Source organism: Ovis aries, chromosome 1 (genome assembly GCF_016772045.2).
Source record: "Ovis aries strain OAR_USU_Benz2616 breed Rambouillet chromosome 1, ARS-UI_Ramb_v3.0, whole genome shotgun sequence".
Taxonomy (NCBI): Eukaryota; Metazoa; Chordata; class Mammalia; order Artiodactyla; family Bovidae; genus Ovis; species Ovis aries.
Window position 1 is genome coordinate 50,873,445 of NC_056054.1, and position 21,539 is coordinate 50,894,983.

The window sequence follows — 21,539 nt, forward strand, 5'->3', positions numbered from 1 at the left end:
AGCCCGCGCCAGGCTCCTCAGTCCATGGAATTTTCCAGCAAGGGTACTGGAGTGGGTTGCCATTTCCTTTTTCAGAGGATCTTCCCAACCTAGGGATCAAACCTGGGTCTCCTGCACTGCAGGCAGACGCTTTACCGTCTGAGCCACCAGGGAAGCAAGAGGAAGATAGTCTCAATTTTTAGAGAAGGTTGTTGGTGAGGATAGCTGCTAGGAGAGATGTGGATGGGAGTAAATGAAGCACTTGAACTAGGCTGGTTTTGAAGAGCCAGCATGCTATCCATGTGCAGTGTTGGAACTTCACTCCCTGATTCTCCAACAGTGAAATGTTGACCCAGCCAGTTGCCAATAACCACAGAAATTGCATATAATAGCTTATTGGTTGTATATTCACACTATAAAGTAAGAGATTTTTGACCTTCATACTAGTCTGTATCTGTAAAAGTGTAAATGCACTTAGAGCTACATTCTTTATCAGTATTTTGAAGAATGATTACAACAAAACAATGTATTTTAAGAACATGGAAAGGAAAATATTTGTAAATATTATACAGCAATTTGCCAAAACTTATTAAAAGTGAGTTTTAATAATTATTTTATATGGTACGTTGTGATTTTCAATATGTTACTGAATATTCACAAATTAAATGTTAAAATAAATTCTGACATGATTGAATGGCAAATTGAAGGACATAAATGATTTGGAAATGGGTATAGCACAAACTAAATTTGAGTATACGATTTACTTAATTTTTTGTCAGTTATGCTAAATTATTCAATTGGATTACTTAAATATTTGGTTTCAGATTCATTTATGTTTACAATTACTGTACTTGCAAAATTATTATATTTTTTATGCAAGTCATTTGGCATTCAATTTCCCTAGATTCTTTTATTGCACATCCAGAGATCTAATAGTGCAATGTAATCAGTGCTAAATTAATTAAAGAAAAGTTGATTCCATAATCACCTTAGTAAAGACAGGTTCTAAGCCATTTGGAGCAGTGGTTGGACGAAATCTTCTCCTTCTCCATGTTTCAGGTCTATTTTCTCTTGTGATTTTTCCACTGGTGGGAGGAAGTGGAGGAGGAATAGGCATAATGTAACGGTTAATGCTTGGAAATTGGTATCGATTCATTCCCTGTGAATTGTCCATGGAGTTCCTGAACTTCATCATTGCCTTCTTGCCCTATAATTAGATTTCATGACATAAGAATAAGTGAAATAGATTTGGGAACTCAACATAACTCAAAATTACAGACAAGACTATGATTGACATTGCAGGCAAACACAAGTGATATTAACAGGCAAACAAAGTGAAAGTGAAGTCACTCACTCTTGTCCGATGCTTTGCAACCCCATGAACCCCTGCCAGGCTCTTCCATCCACAGGATTTTCCAGGCAAGAATACTGGAGTAGGTTGCTGTTTCCTTCTCCAAGGGATCTTCCTGACCCAGGAATCAAACATGGGTCTCCTGCACTGCAGGCTGACTCTTTACTGTCTGAGCCACCAGGGGAGCCCCACTTAATAGCCCTGTAAAGATCTCTTCAAAAAAATTAGAGATACCAAAGATGGGCTCAATAAAGGACAGAAATGGTATGGACCTAAGAGAAGCAGAAGATATTAAGAAGAGGTGGCAAGCATACACAGAAACTATACAAAAAAAAATCTTCACAACCCAGATAATCATGATGGTGTGATCACTCACTAGAGCCAGACATCCTGTAATGTGAAGTCAAGTGGGCCTTAGGAAGTATCACTATGAACAAAGTTAGTGGAGGTGATGGAATTCCAGTTGAGCTTTTTTAAATCCTAAAAGATGATGCTGTGAAAGTGCTACACTAAATATGTCAGCAAATTCAGAAAACTCAGTAGTGGCCAAAGGACTGGAAAAGGTCAGTTTTCATTCCAATTCCTAAGAAAGGCAATGCCAAAGAATGCTCAAACTACCGCACAATTGCACTCATCTCACACACTAGTAAAGTAGTGCTCAAAATTCTCCAAGCCAGGCTTCAGCAATACGTGAACTGTGAACTCCCTGATGTTCAAGCTGGTTTTCCAAAAGGCAAAGGAACCAGAGATCAAATTGCCAACATCCGCTGGATCATGGAAAAAGCAAGAGAGTTCCAGAAAAACATCTATTCTGCTTTATTGACTATGCCAAAGCCTTTGACTGTGTGGATCACAATAAACTGTGGAAAATTCTGAAAGAGATGGGAAACTCAGACCATCTGACCTGCCTCTTGAGAAACCTGTATGCAGGTCAGGAAGCAACAGTTAGAATTGGACATGGAACAACACACTGGTTCCAAATAGGAAAAGGAGTACGTCAAGGCAGTATATTGTCACCTTGCTTATTTAACTTCTATGCAGAGTACATCATGAGAAATGCTGGACTGGAAGAAGCACAAGCTGGAATCAAGATTACCAGGAGAAATATCAATCACCTCAGTTATGCAGATGACACCGCCCTTATGGCAGAAAGTGGAGAAGAATTAAAGAGCCTCTTGATGAAAGTGAAAGAGGAGAGTGAAAAAGGTGGGTTAAAGCTCAACATTCAGAAAATGAAGATCACAGCATCCGGTCCCATCACTTCATGGAAAATAGATGGGGAAACAGTGGAAACAGTGGCTGACTTTATTTTTATGGGCTCCAAAATCACTGCAGATGGTGACTGTAGCCATGAAATTAAAAGATGCTTACTCCTTGGAAGGAAAGTTATGACCAACCTAGACAGCATATTCAAAAGCAGAGACATTACTTTGTCAACAAAGATCCGTCTAGTCAAGGCTATGGTTTTTCCAATAGTCATCTATGGATGTGAGAATTGGACTATCAAGAAAGCTGAGTGCCAAAGAATTGATGCTTTTGAACTGTGGTGTTGGAGAAGACTTCTTGAGAGTCCCTTGGACTGCAAGGAGATCCAACCAGTCCATTCTAAAGGAGATCAGTCCTGGGTGTTCATTGGAAGGACTGATGTTGAAGCTGAAACTCCAGTATTTTGGCCACCTGATACGAAGAGCTGACTCACTTGAAGACCCTGATATTGGGAAAGATTGAAGGCAGGGGGAGAAGGGGACAACAGAGGATGGGACGGTTGGATAGCATCACCGACTCAATAGACATGAGTTTGGGTGGACTCTGGGAGTTGGTGATGGACAGGGAGGCCTGGCGTGCTGTGGTTCATGGGGTCGCAAAGAGTTGGACATGTCTGAATGATTGAACTGAATCACATTTCATGACATACAAATGCATGAAGTAGAAGTGGTAACCTAACACAACTCAAAATTACAGGCATTGACATTACATGCAAACACAACTGATATTAATAGGCAAACTTAGGACACCTCAATCTGTTGAAAAATGGCATTTTGCAGTATCCATAGCAAATCAAATTTTCATGAATTTCTAAACTTATTTAAGCATATATTTTAAACCAAACATACAGTAATGGCATTTTTATAGCACTTTGGGGATTTTTCCTCAGTGATTTATTATAAATATAAATATAATATTTATATAAATATAAATATACAGGGACCCAGTACAGTGAAACAATTTAAAATCAATAGGTTTGAAGTGTTGTACTTCAAGACAGGATTGGGTAGTCCACTCAATGATGGGGTATTTGCACTTTTTTTTTTACATTGATTTCACCTATCCAGGTGTTACAACATTCCTTGATAATATAGTTTCAAGTAATCAAAAACCTTGACTCCGACCCAAAGTCTTTATTCAAGTTATTTTCTCCTAGAAATTTAACTTGTAAGAATAAATTTTACCCAGTTAACTGCACAAGTACATTTGTGTAAGTGTATATAAGGATACACACAGGTATACTCACAAATATGTCTAAAAAATTTAATTGATCAGCTTGGGATTGACATGTACACACTGCAATATATAAAATAAAATGCTTTTCCATGACAAAAAGAGAAAAAAAAATTTAGTTGAACTACCAAGTAAATCAGTAACAGGATAGTTAAATAAAATTTGCTTTGTCATAAAAGATTCTTATCAAGCTTTAAAAAGAATACTGTTAATCTATTCTTTCAGAGTCCTGACATAAAAAGCTCCATGAAGCATGGTCATACATTTCAGTTAAATAATTTATATGTGGATTTTGATAAAATCAGGGATGACTGGAAGACTCTGAACACAGGGTTGCCTTTAAGGATTTGGATTATTTGTGGGGGTGGAGCATATAAATTTAGTCAACATTTAAAAGTACCTTAATGACTAAAAAGTACCTAATGTATAATCAAAAATTTTAGTTTCACATGTATTTCACCATCTGAATTTTCAAATATTGATAATTTTTGTATATCTGAGGTAGTTTTCAAACTTTAGATTATCTTTAATCATTTAAATCTGTCTTATACCAATTTATTTAGTATTGTTTAAAATTTATTTTCAGCTGATTTACCTTTTATTTTGAGGTGCTTAAACTGTAAAAAGTTATTTTTAAGAAAGAGAAGTCATTCCCAAACATTCTCATTGCTATTAAACAAAAGCAGATTAAATAAAGGCATGGGTACTCCATATTTTGATTGAAATAAACATTTATATGAACAGAAGGTATTTAGATAGATATTCACCAAGGGGCTTAGAATTATTAGATGGCTTGATGTTGCAGGTATTATTTATGCTCTCATTTTTCTTTTCTTACATTTTCCAATTTTTCTGTGCTGGTGTGCACTGACATTGTAATAACAAATATAAATTAAAGAAGTGAAAATAAGATAATAAAACAATAAAATCAATGAATTCAGAACTTTTTGGTCTTGGGAGGCTCTACGTTTAATTTCTAAGTAGTCATCCATCTTTGGCATGCCTTATTTGGTAATGAAGTTTAGTAAATTTTTTTAAAAATTAAACTTCTGCTCCATACCTTGCTTTTTTTTCTAGCCCAAAGAATCTTGGACATCTCCCAATGGCAGTATAAATAATTTACCTTATTTTTAAATGTTATTTAATATGCTATAACATTTTTAAACAATAAATTCTTAGGTGTCTTCCAAACATTCACTATTGGAAATATTATAATTCTAGAATTCCTGAATCTATTTCTCTTCACAGGCATGTATGTTCCTAGGATAAATTCCAATATGCTAAAATGCTTGAGCATGTTCATTTAAAATGTTGATAAATATTCCCATACTGCCTTCATGAATAGTTGCACCAATTTCTGTTCCTATCAATAGTGTATAAGAAACTCTCATTCCAAGTATAGTCATTTTGAGTCATGTCATTAATTTACTCAACAGCATCTCAACCAACCTGTTTTGACCACATTGCTTTTGCCTAACTCAAAGATCCTCACTCCTAACACTTGGAAAACTCAACTTACTTAAGTATGTCACACCTTCAAACAATTCCACCATACATATCTTTTACTATTTAGTGGGTGCTTACTACATACTCAGCAGTCATGCAAACTATTATTCTTTAGGAATTTCTTGTTTGATTTTATATTAAGTAATTTTCATCATCAATGCCATTGAAAGAATTACATGTCTTTCTTGGCAGTATATTTTGACTGTCTACATCACAGTATAAACTCCAAAAAGTCAGAGAACATTGTCTGCTTTGATAATTGATATATTACTAATGCCTAGAGCAGGACCCAGTCAAAAGTAAATGCCCAATTAAATTCCACTGGATGAAAAATGTTAAGTTTAGCTGGTTGAAATTAACATGGAATTGATCTCAACCTTGTCAGCACCTATAAGCTACCATTTTTAAAATTAATTTATTTTTTAACTGAAGGATAACTTCTTTACAGAATTTTGTTGTTTACTGTCAAACCTCAAACATGAATCATAAGCTACCATTGAATGTCAATCCCTTACTCATTCACATCCCAAAACTTAGAAATGGTAAAATAAAAGGCCCTATAAAGATTTAATTAATAAATCTACCCAGTGCCTCAGAGCAGATTTGGAAAATCATCTAAAAGAAAATCATTTACTAGTCAGAAGAAATTGAATATTACCTGATTGATAATGGTCACATATCTAACAGAAAGTGGGTCCAATCAAGTAGAGTTAATAGACAATAGGAACTTAGAAAACAGTATAATCACCTTGGCAAACATGGAGAGTGCCCATCTGAGTACTATCCAAGGGAGAGGAAAGGCCACCCATTGGACTTTGAAAATTTCCAGTCCTAAAGGCAAAGTTATCCCTGGAGGATTCAGAGGGCTTTAGCCAAAGACCTTTGAGCTTCCTGGTACCTTTGGCAAGCCCATTCCTAAGATGAGACAGATGCATTGGGCTAAGACAGCCTGATACCATTAACATTCCATTCTACCATATCCCCTCATTCTGATTCTGTACTCACTAGGCAACCTTCTCATTGTTCTCTGACTTCCCATCTAGGTCTGCCTACAAGGGGAAAATGTACTGTTTCTACAAGCTTTGATTTATTTGACATCTGGTGAATTAATGGCCCCTGATTATGATTTGATTCCCTATTTTGATTTACAATAGTGACAAAAATGGGCTTGTCACGTCTTAGTTTAGTTAGCTTGAGACAATATCTCAGGACCTGACCATTCCTGGACACTATCTTGAAATGGGAAATCTCTGGACATTTAAAGTGGAGATCAGATCCTAGAAAGTGTCAACCGAATTGGCTTATGACCCAATAACTTCTGCCCAGCTCTAAGTAGTATTCCCTAGACAAAATGCCACCACTTTTTAATTTATCCTTCTTTCCAAGAATATACTATTAAATTAACTAAAGTAAGATTTGTGAAAAGTGCTTCACCAGCTAAAAAACACATTAGTTGGATTAAAATATTATTTATCATTTGGACGTTATATTCATACTTTTAATATGAAAAATAATTTATTTAAATTAATTTCTTAGTGACAAGGTCATCTGTCAGCTTTAGGTAAAAACATCTTAATTTCATATGTCTTACGTTTCCTAATAATGACAGGAACTAAATTCACCCATTTGAGCATAATTACAATTGTACTCATAACACAGGTTCTTTCTTAAGCTGGCAAATGTTTCTTCTTGGTCTTAGAAATACAAACAATACCTTTTCTAATTACTAAATGTCCCAATTGTCCTTCCCTGTTAGAGTAACTTATGTTTTATGACTTCCCTACCTCCTTTCTGTGCTTTGTTTAAAATAAGTGAAAATTACCTGAGACATAACCTTGAAAAAGAAGCATAGTCAAGCTTCTGAGTGTGATTAATTCAGGATTTTTTTAAGACAGACATTCTTTTCCTTCTATATCCAACCTTCTCCAGAGTCAAGCTTGAAGCAATTTCATACACTGATGGTAAAGTAAGTCAGCATGCAAATGCAAGCCTATTCTTGGAAATTTTCATTTTCTAGGTTTCATGCATTTTAAAATTTGGAAGCAGTCAACACTGTGTCTATTCTGTTAGAAGTCATATCTAGCCATAAAAAGATCCTCTTGGTTTTTATACAACCTTTCAAGTTCATGAGAGATCATCTTCTATTATTACAAGTCTATTCCTTACTATTTTTCCCAATAACACAGAAATTATAGGTCTTCCAATTAAAGTAAAATATAATTAAACAGAAGTACAGAGCAAGTGTTTAATAAGTACAGAATATAAATTTCACTGATCAGATTAATTGAATCTAGCATCTTAAAAACTGAGAAGAAAAAGCATTTACCCCAACGGGAAATGGAGTTTCAGCTTCCAGCAATGAGGTTTTTGATCTGGATCCCAAAGTTATCTTTGGAACAGTTCGTACTGCAGGATTACTGGGAAGAGGCTGTAATCGAATTGGAGGCTGCATATTTCCGGGAGCAGTGTATGGTCGAGGGGATGTCTACACAATTAGGGGAAAAAATTCCATTTAAATTAGTATCTTGACATGTTTCCAGAACCAATTAATAACTCAACAAATTGCCTAGAGTAATTAATGGTGCCTTTTTACTGAACAGATTAAACTTTAATTATGTCCTTCCATTATACATACTCTTATGACCCAATGTATTTGTTAAAACATATGGTGTGGAAGTCTTCTACATACCTAAATGCCACAATTGTAGAGTATTTTAGATAAAGATGTTCTCTGTTAGGTTCCTATATTTTATTCGTACTGTAAACTCACTTACAATACCTAGCTGATGCTAAACACAGAATGAAAGTTTTAGTCGCTCAGTCATGTCTGACTCTTTACGACCCCATGGACTGTAGCCCACCAGGCTCCTCTGCCCATGGAATTCTCCAGGCAAGAATACTGGAGTGGGTTGCCACGCCCTTCTCCAGGGATCTTCCCAACCCAGGGTTCGAACCCAGGTCTCCCACATTGCAGGCAGATTCTTTATCATTTGAGCCACCTGGGAAGCCCTTTGTTCAATTAAATGTTAAGTTGAATAATGTTCCGATTTTAGAGACCTAGAGCATATGATTAGAATAAACTCATTCTAGGTTTAAGCCTTAAGACTAGTGCTGAAGTAAAAGCAGACAATATGATTCAAAATGAGGGAAGGCGAATGCTTACCTCCAATGCATTACCATTTATTCAATCTCTTCCTTGAACTATTAGGAAAACAAAAATAAGAACTGGTAACTGGCAACTTTGGAAAATACTATCAAAATGTAGATGTTCGGAGATGTTTTCCAACTAGACAGTTTCCATTTGCTCCTCTTCTCTGCCTTCTCCTTTCTGCTCTGGCTGTTGGGAGTCATTTCTTAGTGGACCATACCAACTAACCTCAGGTTTCCAGTCGGATTTGGCCAGTGAAAGACACTGGCAAGAGATCAAAGACAGGAGGGAAGGAGACTGGGCTCCTAATGCTGCTGGACCCTTCTGCCAAGGTCACGATGGGCCAACTGGGTCCCTCCACCAAAGTCCACAGCTCTTCAGGAAGTCTTCTTCCAGAAACCGCCTGCTGGTTCTGGTCTCCAATACCTCCCTTTCCCCTTAGCCCTACATGATGTGGTTTCCCGCTGTGTTCACCCCAGCATGCTTTACATCCCTAGTTGGTTTTCCTTAACCCTGCCCGCATCTTTCTAAATAGTTTCTTTATTAAACTCATCCTAATTACCCTATTTGTGTGAGCCATCTGTTTCCTGCTGAGACCCTGACTGATGCATTTTCTAATCAAGAATGCACTGCAGAGAACACCAAAAGTGCCAGTTCAGAGCATTAGATGTGCCTTTGGGAGCACAGACAGAACACTGTAACCTTAGCATAAAGATCAGCAATGTTTCAAAAATGGAAAAAACAAAATGTTTGACTCAGTTGTTCTATTACAATAAAATACTGGTAAATCTGTTAAGAATAATACATGCAAATTTGGGTAAGAGGGTGTGAGAAAGATAGTATGTAAATGATTCATAAAAAAGGTTTATTACATTGACTCTAAAGAACAGTGACCACAAATATTCAACTCTGGAAAAGTGTTGTATAAATAAATAAAAAATGGTGATAGGGCTGCTCCCATGAGCAAAAATTGATCTTAGTACCATCTTGACAAACATGTTATATGTTGCCAAAGCTCTGCTTTTGTTAAGTCAGCGCTTACTGAATTCCAACTCTAGTCACTGTGAGGAGATGAAACAGTAATTTGTAACATCTAATGGCAACACAAGACAATTAGCGTCAACTGAACCACACAAATACTATCAAAGAGAGAATAATAACAAAATACCTGGGAACTAACGAAATTAGAACTAAAAGTTATTTGGAATAAGCCAATGAGACAAGCATTAAAAGTGAAAGTTTCACAGAAGTAGTTACATTTTATGCAAATGAATGAGCAATAAAGGATAATGTTAAATAGAAAAGAGGGATAGTGAATTTGGACATCCAAGTAAGAAGAATCAGTTGTGAACCAAACATGGGAAGGAGAGCAAAAGTAATATATATCAAGATCTGTTTTCCTTTCTTCATGTAATATAACATTTATTAGGGAATATGTGTGCTATGCTTAGTCACTCAGTCATGTCCAACTCTGCTACCCCATGGACTGCAATCCATGGGGATTCTCCAGGTAAGAACACTGGAGTGGATTGCCATGCCCTCCTCCAAGGGATCTTCCCAGCCCAGGGATTGATCCCAGGTCTCCGACATTGCAGGCAAATTCTTTCCTGACTAATCCACCAGAGAAGCCCAAAAATACTGGAGTGGGTAGCCTACTCCTTCTCCAGGGGATCTTCCCAACCTAGGAATCATACTGGGGACTCCTGAATTGCAGGCAGATTATTTACCAGCTGAGCTACCAAGGAAGCCGATTAGGGAAGATGGCTATAACAAATAAGAACTATATTTCCCAGCATCTTTTCCAATTCCATATAGACGTTTGCCTCAGTTTTGTCCAATGAGATGTGAGCAGAAGTGATATATGAAACTTCCAGATCATGCTCTTAGAAAGAAAAAAAGTGTCTTCACTTTCCCCTATCCTCTTCTCTCAAGCTGAAATATCCACATGGTAATATACAGGGATGCCTGGCGTGCTCCAGCCCATGGGGTCACAAAGGGTTGGACATGACTGAGCAACTGAACAACAAAAATATGCCATCGTGGCTTGAATGGATGAAGACCACACACTAAATATAGCAGATCAGTGACCCAAAAGGAGTCTGAGCTTTTTATGACTGAGAAAGTAGAGACAGCACAGGACCTGAAACGTAAGATGGGGAGCATATCCTCACATTAAAGTGGTTATCTTGGTCTCTGCACACAAACCTAGACAGGAAACCAAGTGGATTGACTAGAACAACATTTAGTTTAAAGAAATGGGACGTAAGCCTCTATGAGCCAAAAGGTGCAAGGTCTTAAAACCCACAAAGAGAAATCAAGCTAGATGTTTTCTGAGAAAGGGAATCAGATTATCCAAAAGAATTCTTTTGATCTCTGTGAAAGAAATATGCCTTAAGATTCACTCCTGTCTAAAAATCCAACCGAATAAAAATACACTGAACGCAGGATTTGGAAAGCGGGTTCCTATAAACTAAAACATGATCTATTTGCTGCTGTGCTCTAAATGTTACTTCCCCACATTTGCATTCAGTTAGATGAATGTGGCAGTCAAATGTTTAACTGATTACATGTATCTCTAAAAAACAAATCTGTACCATTCAACTAACAGCTGTGAGCTACAAACTGTTGTAGTTCACATCAGAAGCCACCTTAAATTTGCTACACTTTAAACTGTTCATAATGTATTTTCTGGGAATAAATATGGCACTGTAGCTTAACATTTTCAAAACGGTACCAGAATGTGAATTGAAATTCACTACCTGGTGATTACTCAGCATAGCTGAGCATTTCTAATTCTTCTAAGAAAATCTCTGGGGGTGAATTTTCCAAGCATGTACAAAATTACTTGAATGACTCTCCACAGTTTTAATGGCATGGTGCAGCTAAAAGCTACATGCTATTTTGAAAGTCCAGGTGCAATTAGTGATCAAGTGCAGTAGCTATTCACTGTATGCTTTCTTTACTCACTCAAGAAAGTTAAAAGAGAAAAATGAATGGCAGTATCCCCTAAGGATTATCTTCATCCCAATAGCACCTAGAGGTCAAGAGTCAAGTTTCGAGGATATGTAAGCAAGTCAGGAAAACAAAAAAGAAGGACTTGAATGCTGTAAAATGTGAAGTACAATTCCAAGATCACAATAGGTATCCCTTCCAGGGCAGAAGCACCACAGGGGGTGATCAAGTGAGGGATCCTGGCTTACCAGATAGAAAGGCTGCTAAAGTGCTGGTGTCAGTGTTTCCTGTAATTTTTAAATTACTTTCTCACTCCTGCCACATTAAGATCTCCTGGATGTATCATAAACTACTTATTGAGGCTGTTCAGCTGGAAAATTGAAAAAAAAGCCTTTCAAGGTTTTTTTCTCCCTAAAACAGGTGGGAAGATAGAAAACGGAACTTGATTATTTCTTTTGTTTCACCCAGGATAAGGTTTTGAAATTCTAGTGAATCTGCCACCCAATGAAAGAATGTTTGTGTACATATACATTTAAATGAAGCCTGGAAATATGGTAACAACAAAGGAAAGACAGTTGCTTTTCATAACTTGAGCTGTTCATTGGTAAATGTCAAAATATATTTACCTTTGAAAAATGTCAAACCTTAACACTATATGTGATGAATCTACTTCAATAATCTGTGAAAGCACTTCAATACCTCTATAAATACTATGCAATCCAAAAAATGTTCATGCTAACAAGGAAATATATTAGGCCACAAAAAGCAAGAATAAAGACATCATCAAAGTTATTTGTTGAAAGCTGAAACCATCAACTGCCAGCAAATATTTTGCAAATCTCTTCCTGTATTTATATTGTTTCAAGCTACCTATTCCTTTAAGCGAATACCACCCCTAGGTTGTAAATGAATTGAACTAGAATGAAATGTAGGGGTGTGTGATTTCTTTAAATAGAATTTTTGTGCATTTAATTATTTTTCTTTTAGATTATGTACATATACTTCTGATAAAAGAAGCTCAGATGTAAGTATCTGGTTCATGTTCTGTAGCATATTGAATTTGTGTGCATAAAAACCCTTTTCAGATAAGGTAAGAGTAGAGACAATAGCAAGAACAGGATCCAGAAGTCAGAAAACACAGAACATGTATGAAACAACCAACGGCTCAATTGTGCTGCACTACAGTCCATAGGGTCACAAAGAGTCAGACACAACTGAAGTGACTTGGCACACTCGCACACAGGGTGCTAAAGGGTAATGGTGAGGAAAAATATTAAGATAGCTAAACTGATGTCATGTGGTTTGGAATCTTAAATGTCAGTTGCAAGAGTCTGGATTTCTCTATAGGCAACACAGAGCCAGTGAAGGTACTTGGGCATATAAGTAACAAATAATCTGCACTTCAAGAAAACTAATCTAGTAGTAACAAAATGGATTTGAGAGTGGTGACATTGGATGAAGGTGGGACATTCAGTAGGCACAGAGTTGAATGGATATAAGACTATAAGGATGATACAACCATGTACCCAGAGAGCATTCTTTCTGAGAGTTATAAGAAATCATGAATTAATTATTGGCATGGTGCAAGTCAGCATGATTAATGTGACTCACCGGTGTTACTGGACTGGAATGCCCTTCATCAACCAGAACACTATGGCCACGGTTAGTCTTGGGGCCAACGGGGGGGCGGGGAGACAGGAGGGGTATATTATTTTCTATAGTCCATCTCGTGTGCTCTCCCTAGAATAAGAAAGTGATTTAACAAATCAATGCATAATTAGTCATCTAGGTTAAATTAATACCTGCCAGAGAAGAAGTGTTATATGACTAGAGAAGTTCTTTCTCGTGCTTTTCAAAAGTACTCCATCCAGGGACCATCATAATAATGAGGAGATGTTTCCACAGCTGTACTAGAGAGTTGAGTATGGTAGTGAAAGGCAAGAAATTGAGTATGCTTTACCAAAAGGAATAGCTGTGCTCATGGTAATAGCCACAGATGCAATGTATCCTTAGTTTTAGCATAATGTTTATTAATTTGCTTGAAGCAGATCACTAAAGAAGCACAATGTTCCTCACTACTCTGGTCAGTAGACACTACCAGAAAGTATTACATTTCTGTCTTAAAAAAATTAAATAATGCCATAAGCAAAAGGTTACATATGACATAAGGGGAGCCTAAAATATAAGTCTTTTGCCAAGTGCAGCTACAGGTGAAAATTGTGATGAATAAAAACTGTACAAGGAGGAAATAAAAGTGTCTATCAGGAATTTCTGCCAATGTTGCAACATGCCCATGTACCTGGTTAGTGTGTCTGGCAATACAGGCAAGAGTGAATACAACACTGTTTCAGAGACCATTTCCAGTAACCATTTTCTCCATCAACACTTCAGCAGATAAATTATAGAATCTATCATTCCTTGACAGAGAACACTATTGGCAAAGTTGACTTAACTACAAATCTTTCCACACCAACTTTTCTGATCCGGAGAAACTGACCTATTGCCTGTTATTCAACAAAACTTTTATAACAATAGTATGTTTTGACCAAGATAAAATAGACAGATTTGAGTTTATCAAGCAAGAGGGGAAATTACTGTTTCCTACTGCAAGTTATTCCACAGAAGCTTCACGAATATTCATCAGTTTGTGAAATGTGTCTGAAGTCCCACATTTGTAGCACTACACTGAAAATGAAGAACAACATGTGGGCTTGAATGACTCAACAAATTGAGTAAAACTGCCAACCTAAACTGAAACCTTTCAAACATGCCTAATTGAATCTCTCATGTCTTAATTTAAATTTATACATTCCCTAAGTTGACTGCAAACAAGAAATATCAAATGCAAAAGTAGAAAACAGGAATTTCTAAATGACTTCACAAAACTTCTAAATCTTATGTTTTGTTTGCTAATATAGATCTTTCCTACCATATATTTTCAAAGGTCACATTCACATGAAAAAGTACCATTGGATAATTCTTAAAATGCTCCATTTTTGATAACATTGAGAACATCACAGTCTATTTTTACCTTCTTATGATAAATCTTTTGGCCTCTATCACAAATCAATCAAGAAAATACAGAAGCAAAATTTCAAACTTGAGGACATTTTCAAGTTTTTCTTTCAACTAATTGTGCCTTATATAATTTCTCTTGTACAGTAGCTCCTATTTTGTTATGATCTTCCAAAATAACAGTGGCCAAGATTCAAGTATGGTGGAACCATTTGATGTCAGTTATGAGTTACCCCAAAATAAAGTGACCCCAAAGAGCTTCAATAATAGTACCACTGACCTTCAAAATCATGAAATAATATTATGAAGTAAAATAGTTATGGAACTCCTTACCTTAAATCTCTGAATTCGCTCCTTCTTAGCTAAGGTCTCCAGTTTCTTTTTTATTTCAAGCTGATGGTAACGCTAAACAAAGAGGAAAGAGTGAAGGAAAGCATCATATCAATTATAGTAAAGAATTTTTGAGAGGAAAATAACCCCACTAGCTAACGGTATTCTCAATTACCCCTCTTGTCACTGAGATGGAGAAGAATCATGTGCATAAGTGTGCAAGTGGGAATATAAATTGGTACAACTCTTTGGAAAGCCAATTCCTAACATACATTAGGCAGTTAAAAGTGCTCCTACTGATAACCCATAAATTTCACTTCTAAACCTAGGGGAAAATCTAAATAATAATAAAAAAAAGTTTTATGAACAAAGATGCTGTCTGAAAGTTTTTTTTTTCCCCCCTTCAAAGCAAAAATTCAGAAGCATTATAAACCTTAAACAGAATGGTTTAAGTTTGGGGCACATCCATATAAACGGGACAGAATGTAATTTTTAAAATAAGGTTCCAAAAGATTTGGCTTTAAAAATGGAAAATGCGTGTAATGCTGATAAAAGTAGAATGCTGAACTGCTTGAAAATGCAATTTTGTTGATCAAGCTCACATCGTGTGCCTGTCCCAGTGTTGGGAGAGTGCTTTGTGAAATATCATCTCTTCTTGAACAAGGCCAATTGCTAAGCAGTCTAGTTCTACAAATGAAGGAAGTGAGGCAGAGGACCATGAACTTACCCCAGGTCACACATCTAGTCAATGGTAGAACTATAATTTGAATCCTAGTCCTGGGCTTCCCTGGCGGCTCAGCTGGTAAAGAATCAGCCTGCAATGCTGGAGACCTGGATTCGATCCCCTGGAGAAGGGAAAGGCTACCCACTCCCTGGAGAATTCCATGGACTGTATAGTCCATGGGGTTGCAAAGAGTTGGCACGACTGAGCGATTTTCACTTTCCTTCTGACATTAACTTCCTGGCTTGTCTTTTTTTTTTTTTTTTTTTGGAGAAACCATGTTTCTCTCACACCATGATATGGGTTTATTAATGTCTACATATGAATAGACAAAAGACAAAAAAGAAATGTGACTGTTAACAACAGTTATCTCTGAGAGGAGAAATTATGCACAGCTCTTTTCATTTTTTAATGCTTTCTTATGTTTTTCAATGGAGAAGGAAAGAGCAACCCACTCCAGCATTCCTGCTTGGAGAATCCCAGGGACGGAGGAGCCTGGTAGGCTACAGTCCATGGGGTCGCAAAGAGTCAGACATGACTGAGCCACTTCACTATGTTTTCCAAAGTTTTAGTAGTATATTAGTTATATAACTTAGAAATAAATTTCATGTAAAAATAATCTGCTTATAATTCAATTTGAAATCATTCAGACACCTTTGAGAGTGTTTGATATACTGTCGCTTTTAAAAACTGTTTTTTAACTGTTCTTGATCCCCTCCTGCTGCCTTTAAGACCCTGCAGACTCAATCATTCCCTCTCTAAGTATCATCAATCCTCTTCTCAAAGCCTTTCTTCTCTTTCTTTCCTGTTATCTCACCCACTTATCACCAAACTTCATTAGATTCACTATCAACCATTTCCACCTTCCGCTTATTCTCGCCTCACTGCAGTTCCCCTCTCCATCCTCACTCCTCTGTGTGTGTGTGTGAGTGCTCAGTCGCCTCAGCCATGTCTAACTCTTTGCAACCCTGTGGCCTGAAGCCCACCAGGCTCCTCTGTCCATGGGGTTCTCCAGGCAAGAACAATGGAGAGGGTTGCCATGCCCTCCTCCAGATCTTCCAGACCCAGGGATCAAACCAATGTCTCCTGCATTGCAAGAGGATTCTTCACTCACTGAGCCACCCAGGAAGCCCCACTCCTTTCTACCATCTCTGAAACCACTTCCCCAAGACTACCAATGTCTTTGCCCTTGAGGTCAAACAGGATTTCCTTTTCTCCCCAGTAGTCATCCCACGGAACCATTCTGTAGCTTGTAAGACCCTGCTGGCGTTTGGGTCACCGCTCTATCAGGTTTTCCCACCAGTTGGAGGTTCTTATCTAGTCCATGTCGTTGTTCCCAATTTCCTGCGAGGCACACACCACCATGCTAGAAAGCTCAGGGCGCCTCAGGGGCCTCCCTCCCTCTCCTGGTCCAGGCAGAGTCGGTCTCTCTGTTCTCTCTCCCTCTTCCCGATCCCCATGGACAGCTGCTTCTCCCCGGCACTTCCACTACTGCTGTGAGCCCACACCCTCTGGCAACAGCTTCCTAATTGACCTCCCACCTCCAATCTTTTCCAGCTCATTAATCCATCTTCCACATTTTTAGCAACATCATCTTTCTAAAGCCGCTCTGCTCATTAATTTCACTCCCCTGCTGAAAAATGTTTCATCGCCTCATCACCTACACACCTAACCTAGCTGAGAATTGAAGGCCTCAAGAAACAGGGCCCCAAACTTACTAGAGAGTGTCACTTGCTGCCGCTCTTTCAGCCAACTCACAGTGCAGTCTGGCCTCAGTGAGCTTTCTTTTCCACCCACAATGTCCCCTCACACCTCTGCAACTTCACACCTGCTTTGCTTAGATCTTTTCATGTCAAGCTGCATTCAGTCCTCTAGGCTCAGTTCAAATGGCAGGACCTCTGTTCAGCTTCTTCCTACTCTCACAGAGGCAAGTCATCATCCCCTGCTTTTCGGGCTCAATCTCTTTGTTCCTCTCATCTAGCATGTGATCACTTTCTACAGCATTTTTTAAAAAATTTTCTCTCGCAGCTACATCATGTAACCCCATACTGGTACATGGTAAGCTTGCAATTAACTTTTCTTGCATGAATGAATATATGAATATTAAAACAACATTAGTAAACAGTATTGGCATAAACTAAATGTGAGACAAAGGTGACAATTTAGAAATACTGAATATTTTATTTTTAATTATATTAATATATTGTGTATAATATAAAATTATATATTATGCATTAACATTTATCTGAACTATTTATTTCAAACTTTAAGAATACACAAAGACTTTAATAATTGCACATTTAATAGTTATGATGTGTGCATTATATGAAACTTTAGAAAACCAAGTTCAAGGATCAAGACTAATATAGAACTTGGTCCCTATTGATTAAGTTTGAAACTATGTACAGGTTAATTTTACACTGTACTATTTTTTCAACATTAGTTGTAGAATTCCAACTAATACTTTTACAAGGAAGTGAATTTGGGAGCCATGAACAATGATTCTATATAATTCATGCACATGATATAAGTCACAAAGTGACTCAGCCATAACTTGGTCGCTCAGTCATATCTGATTCTGCAACCCCATGGACTATAGCCTGCCAGGCTCCTCTGTCCATGTAATTCTCTAGGCAAGAATACTGGAGTGGGTATCCATTCCTTTCACCAGGGGATCTTCCTGACCCAGGGTTTGAACCCTGGTCTCCTACACTGCAGGCAGATTCTTTACTGCCTGAGCCACCAGGGAAGCCCATAAATCACAAAATGAATTCCTAAATGAACAAATCATACATATCTGAAGTGAGCATAGCACTTGCTCACTTTAGTAGCAGCATGCTAATAAATATTTTCAGTGACACTACACCCACTCCAGTACTCTTGCCTAGAAAATCCCATGGATGAAGGAGCCTGGCAGGCTATAGTCCATGGGGTCCCTAAGAGTCGGACACGACTGAGAAACTTCACTTCACTTCACTTCACACTTAGTACTGGTTTACTCTTGAATCTACAGTTACTCATAATTGTATAGTGCACCCACAGGTTGATGGTTTCATGAGCCAAGTTTTCTGATTTACTGCTACTTGGTCAAGCAGAGAAGTGATATGCTTTTCCACAGACATTAAAACGATGTTGATGCTTGAAACTACAAGTTCCATGGAGCAAGGCTAAAATGATTTATCAAATTAGCTAGATATCCTTCTAAAAATGCCATGTCAGAGTGGAAAAAAAAAGTTGTTGATGCTTGGGTTGTGAATCTATGCTGACCAATGTAGCCTAAAGAAGGAGGGACGGCAGATGTTCCAATGCCTGTTCCTTGAAATTTAGCATACGGCTGAGCTTCGGAGCCTTCAAAGAATAACAAATCTGAAATAATTCATGGCAGTGGAATTACTGATATTTAAACAGATGTCACTTTTTTTTTTAGCAAATGGAAATTGAGGTACAGATGGTGAGGACTGGTATGTTTTAAAGTAGCCATTATGGACTAAAAATCTACATTTGTTAAGTTAAATATCACAAATTATACAACGATGTCCATATTTTTCCCTAACTGAAATGAAGAAATGCTTACTTTGGTGTCTTGCCTCCTCTCACTACCTAGAGAGATATACAGTATTTCTCAAGTCACCTTGTTTCATTCATTTTTAATGAAATACAGGAAGAATTCCCCCTGCTTCTGGGTACAGAAAGTATTAATTTTCTTACTAGAAAGTATCAGTTGTGAAGGAAATAGTTAATATTTGTACCTCCATATCAAGAACCTTATGGAAAATAGCCTGGGCTAAGCACTCCCGGATATATTTTTGGTGATCCTTCTTCATGATGTTTAGTTTGTATTCCTTTTCAGAAAGTATTCTTCCATTTCTTGTGATCTGTCATAAATAAATAAAACATACATAGAAACACAAAGCAGAGAAATAGATGGACAGTCAGTCAATCAGAAAGAGAAATAGGCAGCATCTTTAAAGCCTAGAGTATAGTACTATGGTTCACTTCTAATGAATGTTTCATAAGGGGGTAAAAAAAGCAAAAGGCGGTCTCATAAACTCATCATTGGGAAAACACATACAGGTGGTACACTTGATGTTTAAAACAAGGTTTTCATTAGTGTAACAATTTTCCCTTGATAGAACCCAGGTGTTCCTTTCATTTTTTTTTTTTAACACATTGGGGAAGAAGGGGGAGTGCTACCTTGAAACAATGAATAGGAGCAGTGATCACAAGACTGATGATCTCACAGGAAATACTTTGAAGGGCAAAACATGTAAGCTACAGAGGATCTCATCAATTTGTTTTTAAAATAATTGGTTTCATTACTTTGTTTTCACACTGCTTTTCTTCTTCTACTCTCCAGCCCAGAATGTAATTTAATTTGCTGTGATTCAGATATTTTCAGATTATATGGTACTACAGATACAAAGTATCCCAGCTGGGTTTCCAGAGACATCATTTCAAGTCCCAGGAGTGATAGTTTCTGATTTTTATTTTATTCCTTCCTAAGTGCTATGGGTATATTTGTTCTATTTTTAATGTCTTCCCTAAGCTGAGGATGTTATACTTCCTAGAATGTTCATCTTCTTCCTTTTCCCTTATTTAAATACTGCTCTTCTCTTCACATCTAATTCAAGTCCACCTATTTCTTAACTGATAACTAGGTTTTTAGCACTGTTGTTGCAACATATTGGAGTATTGAGATCAACTAGAATTGTGCTACAAGTGATTGGTTATTGATCATCTTTTTCATGAATGTATTTTCTAATGGAAAAAAGGGGTGTGGTTATAGAAAGTGTGCTTGGAATTGTGAATAAATCAGTTACAGACCTTGAAATGTGTTGTCCATGGGATACCATGTCCTGTTTATCCAATCAGGAAAAATTGTTGAGAACTTCCTGTACTGCCCCTCCCTCAGCAAATAACGTTGTTATTTCTCCCCAATTAGACCGGAAGCTCCTATAGGGCAGAAGTTCTTAAACTTCAGATGAAGAATCACCTGGAAGACAAGCTAAAAAACACTGATGGGGCCTCCTCCAGTTTCTGACTTAGCAGATCTGGAGTGTTGTTTTGTTGCTGACCCTTTGTAACCACATGGACTGTGGCCCACCAGCATCCTCTGTCCATGGGATTTCCCAGGCAAGAATACAGAGGTGGGTTGCCATCTCCTTCTCCAGGGGGTCTTCCCTGATCAAACCTGTGCATCCTCCATTAGCAGGTGGATTCCTTACCATCTGAGCCATCAGGGAAGCAGATCTGGAGTGGTGCCCTAACAAGTTCCCAGATGATGCTGAACACTCCCGATTCAGGGACTGCATTTGCACGACTGCTCTAGAGAAAGGGCTGTGTCTTTGCTGTTTGAGTTGCCATGTATATAATTGGTATTCAATAAGTGCTTGTTAATGATGTTGATAAGAAATACAAAGTCCTTCCCATTTCATAGGAAGCTCACGGACTGTTATCCAAAAATGCAGTGTTAATAGCAACCGCAGTAATTACAACCACCATTTCTTCTACATCTCTGATTGTCACAACTCTGAGTGCTGGGTATCATTATCTTCATTATCTTTCTTCAACTGAACACTTCGGAGCTGAGAAACTTGAGTGTTTTGCTGAAGATTTTGTCTTGTAAATGGCAGAGCCAGGTTTCAGCCAGGTCTATCTGATAACAAAGCCCCAGGAGACAAAAAGCAAACTCTCTGAGATCTACCCAGACAGAGCACCAAGCATATAAACAATAATTAGAAATGCGCTGCATATCCTTTCAACACCATGGCAACAAGAGTTAAGGAAACTCACTGTGTTTTAAGAAAGTAAACAGCTAAAATCGTTAGTCACACTTTTTATAACCACACCCCTTACTTTGAATGGAAAGCTATAGTATTTTTTAAAGGTTTTCACATTATAGACATTTAGAGAAGTGGAAATTTTCTGGAAATGGTAGTTTTGGAGCTAATGAAAGACACTAATGTATCAATAAACTGTCACATGAATGAAAGAGATTTTAAAAATTTAAAGGAAAATTTTAAACTGTTCATATCTTC

The 21,539-nt window shown here is 37.5% G+C and overlaps 1 protein-coding gene across 1 annotated transcript in view; it reads right to left on the reverse strand.

The window, feature by feature from the left end:
* Positions 1-21,539, reverse strand: part of ERICH3 (glutamate rich 3) — a 126,881-nt gene that overhangs the window by 71,287 nt on the left and 34,055 nt on the right. The window contains exons 3-7 of the mRNA XM_012173877.4: positions 19,251-19,376; positions 14,784-14,855; positions 13,047-13,175; positions 7,662-7,820; positions 968-1,186 (exon numbers count right to left, since the gene is read on the reverse strand). Coding sequence (XP_012029267.3) covers positions 968-1,186; positions 7,662-7,820; positions 13,047-13,175; positions 14,784-14,855; positions 19,251-19,376 — 705 coding nt within the window. The remainder of the gene's footprint in view (positions 1-967; positions 1,187-7,661; positions 7,821-13,046; positions 13,176-14,783; positions 14,856-19,250; positions 19,377-21,539) is intronic.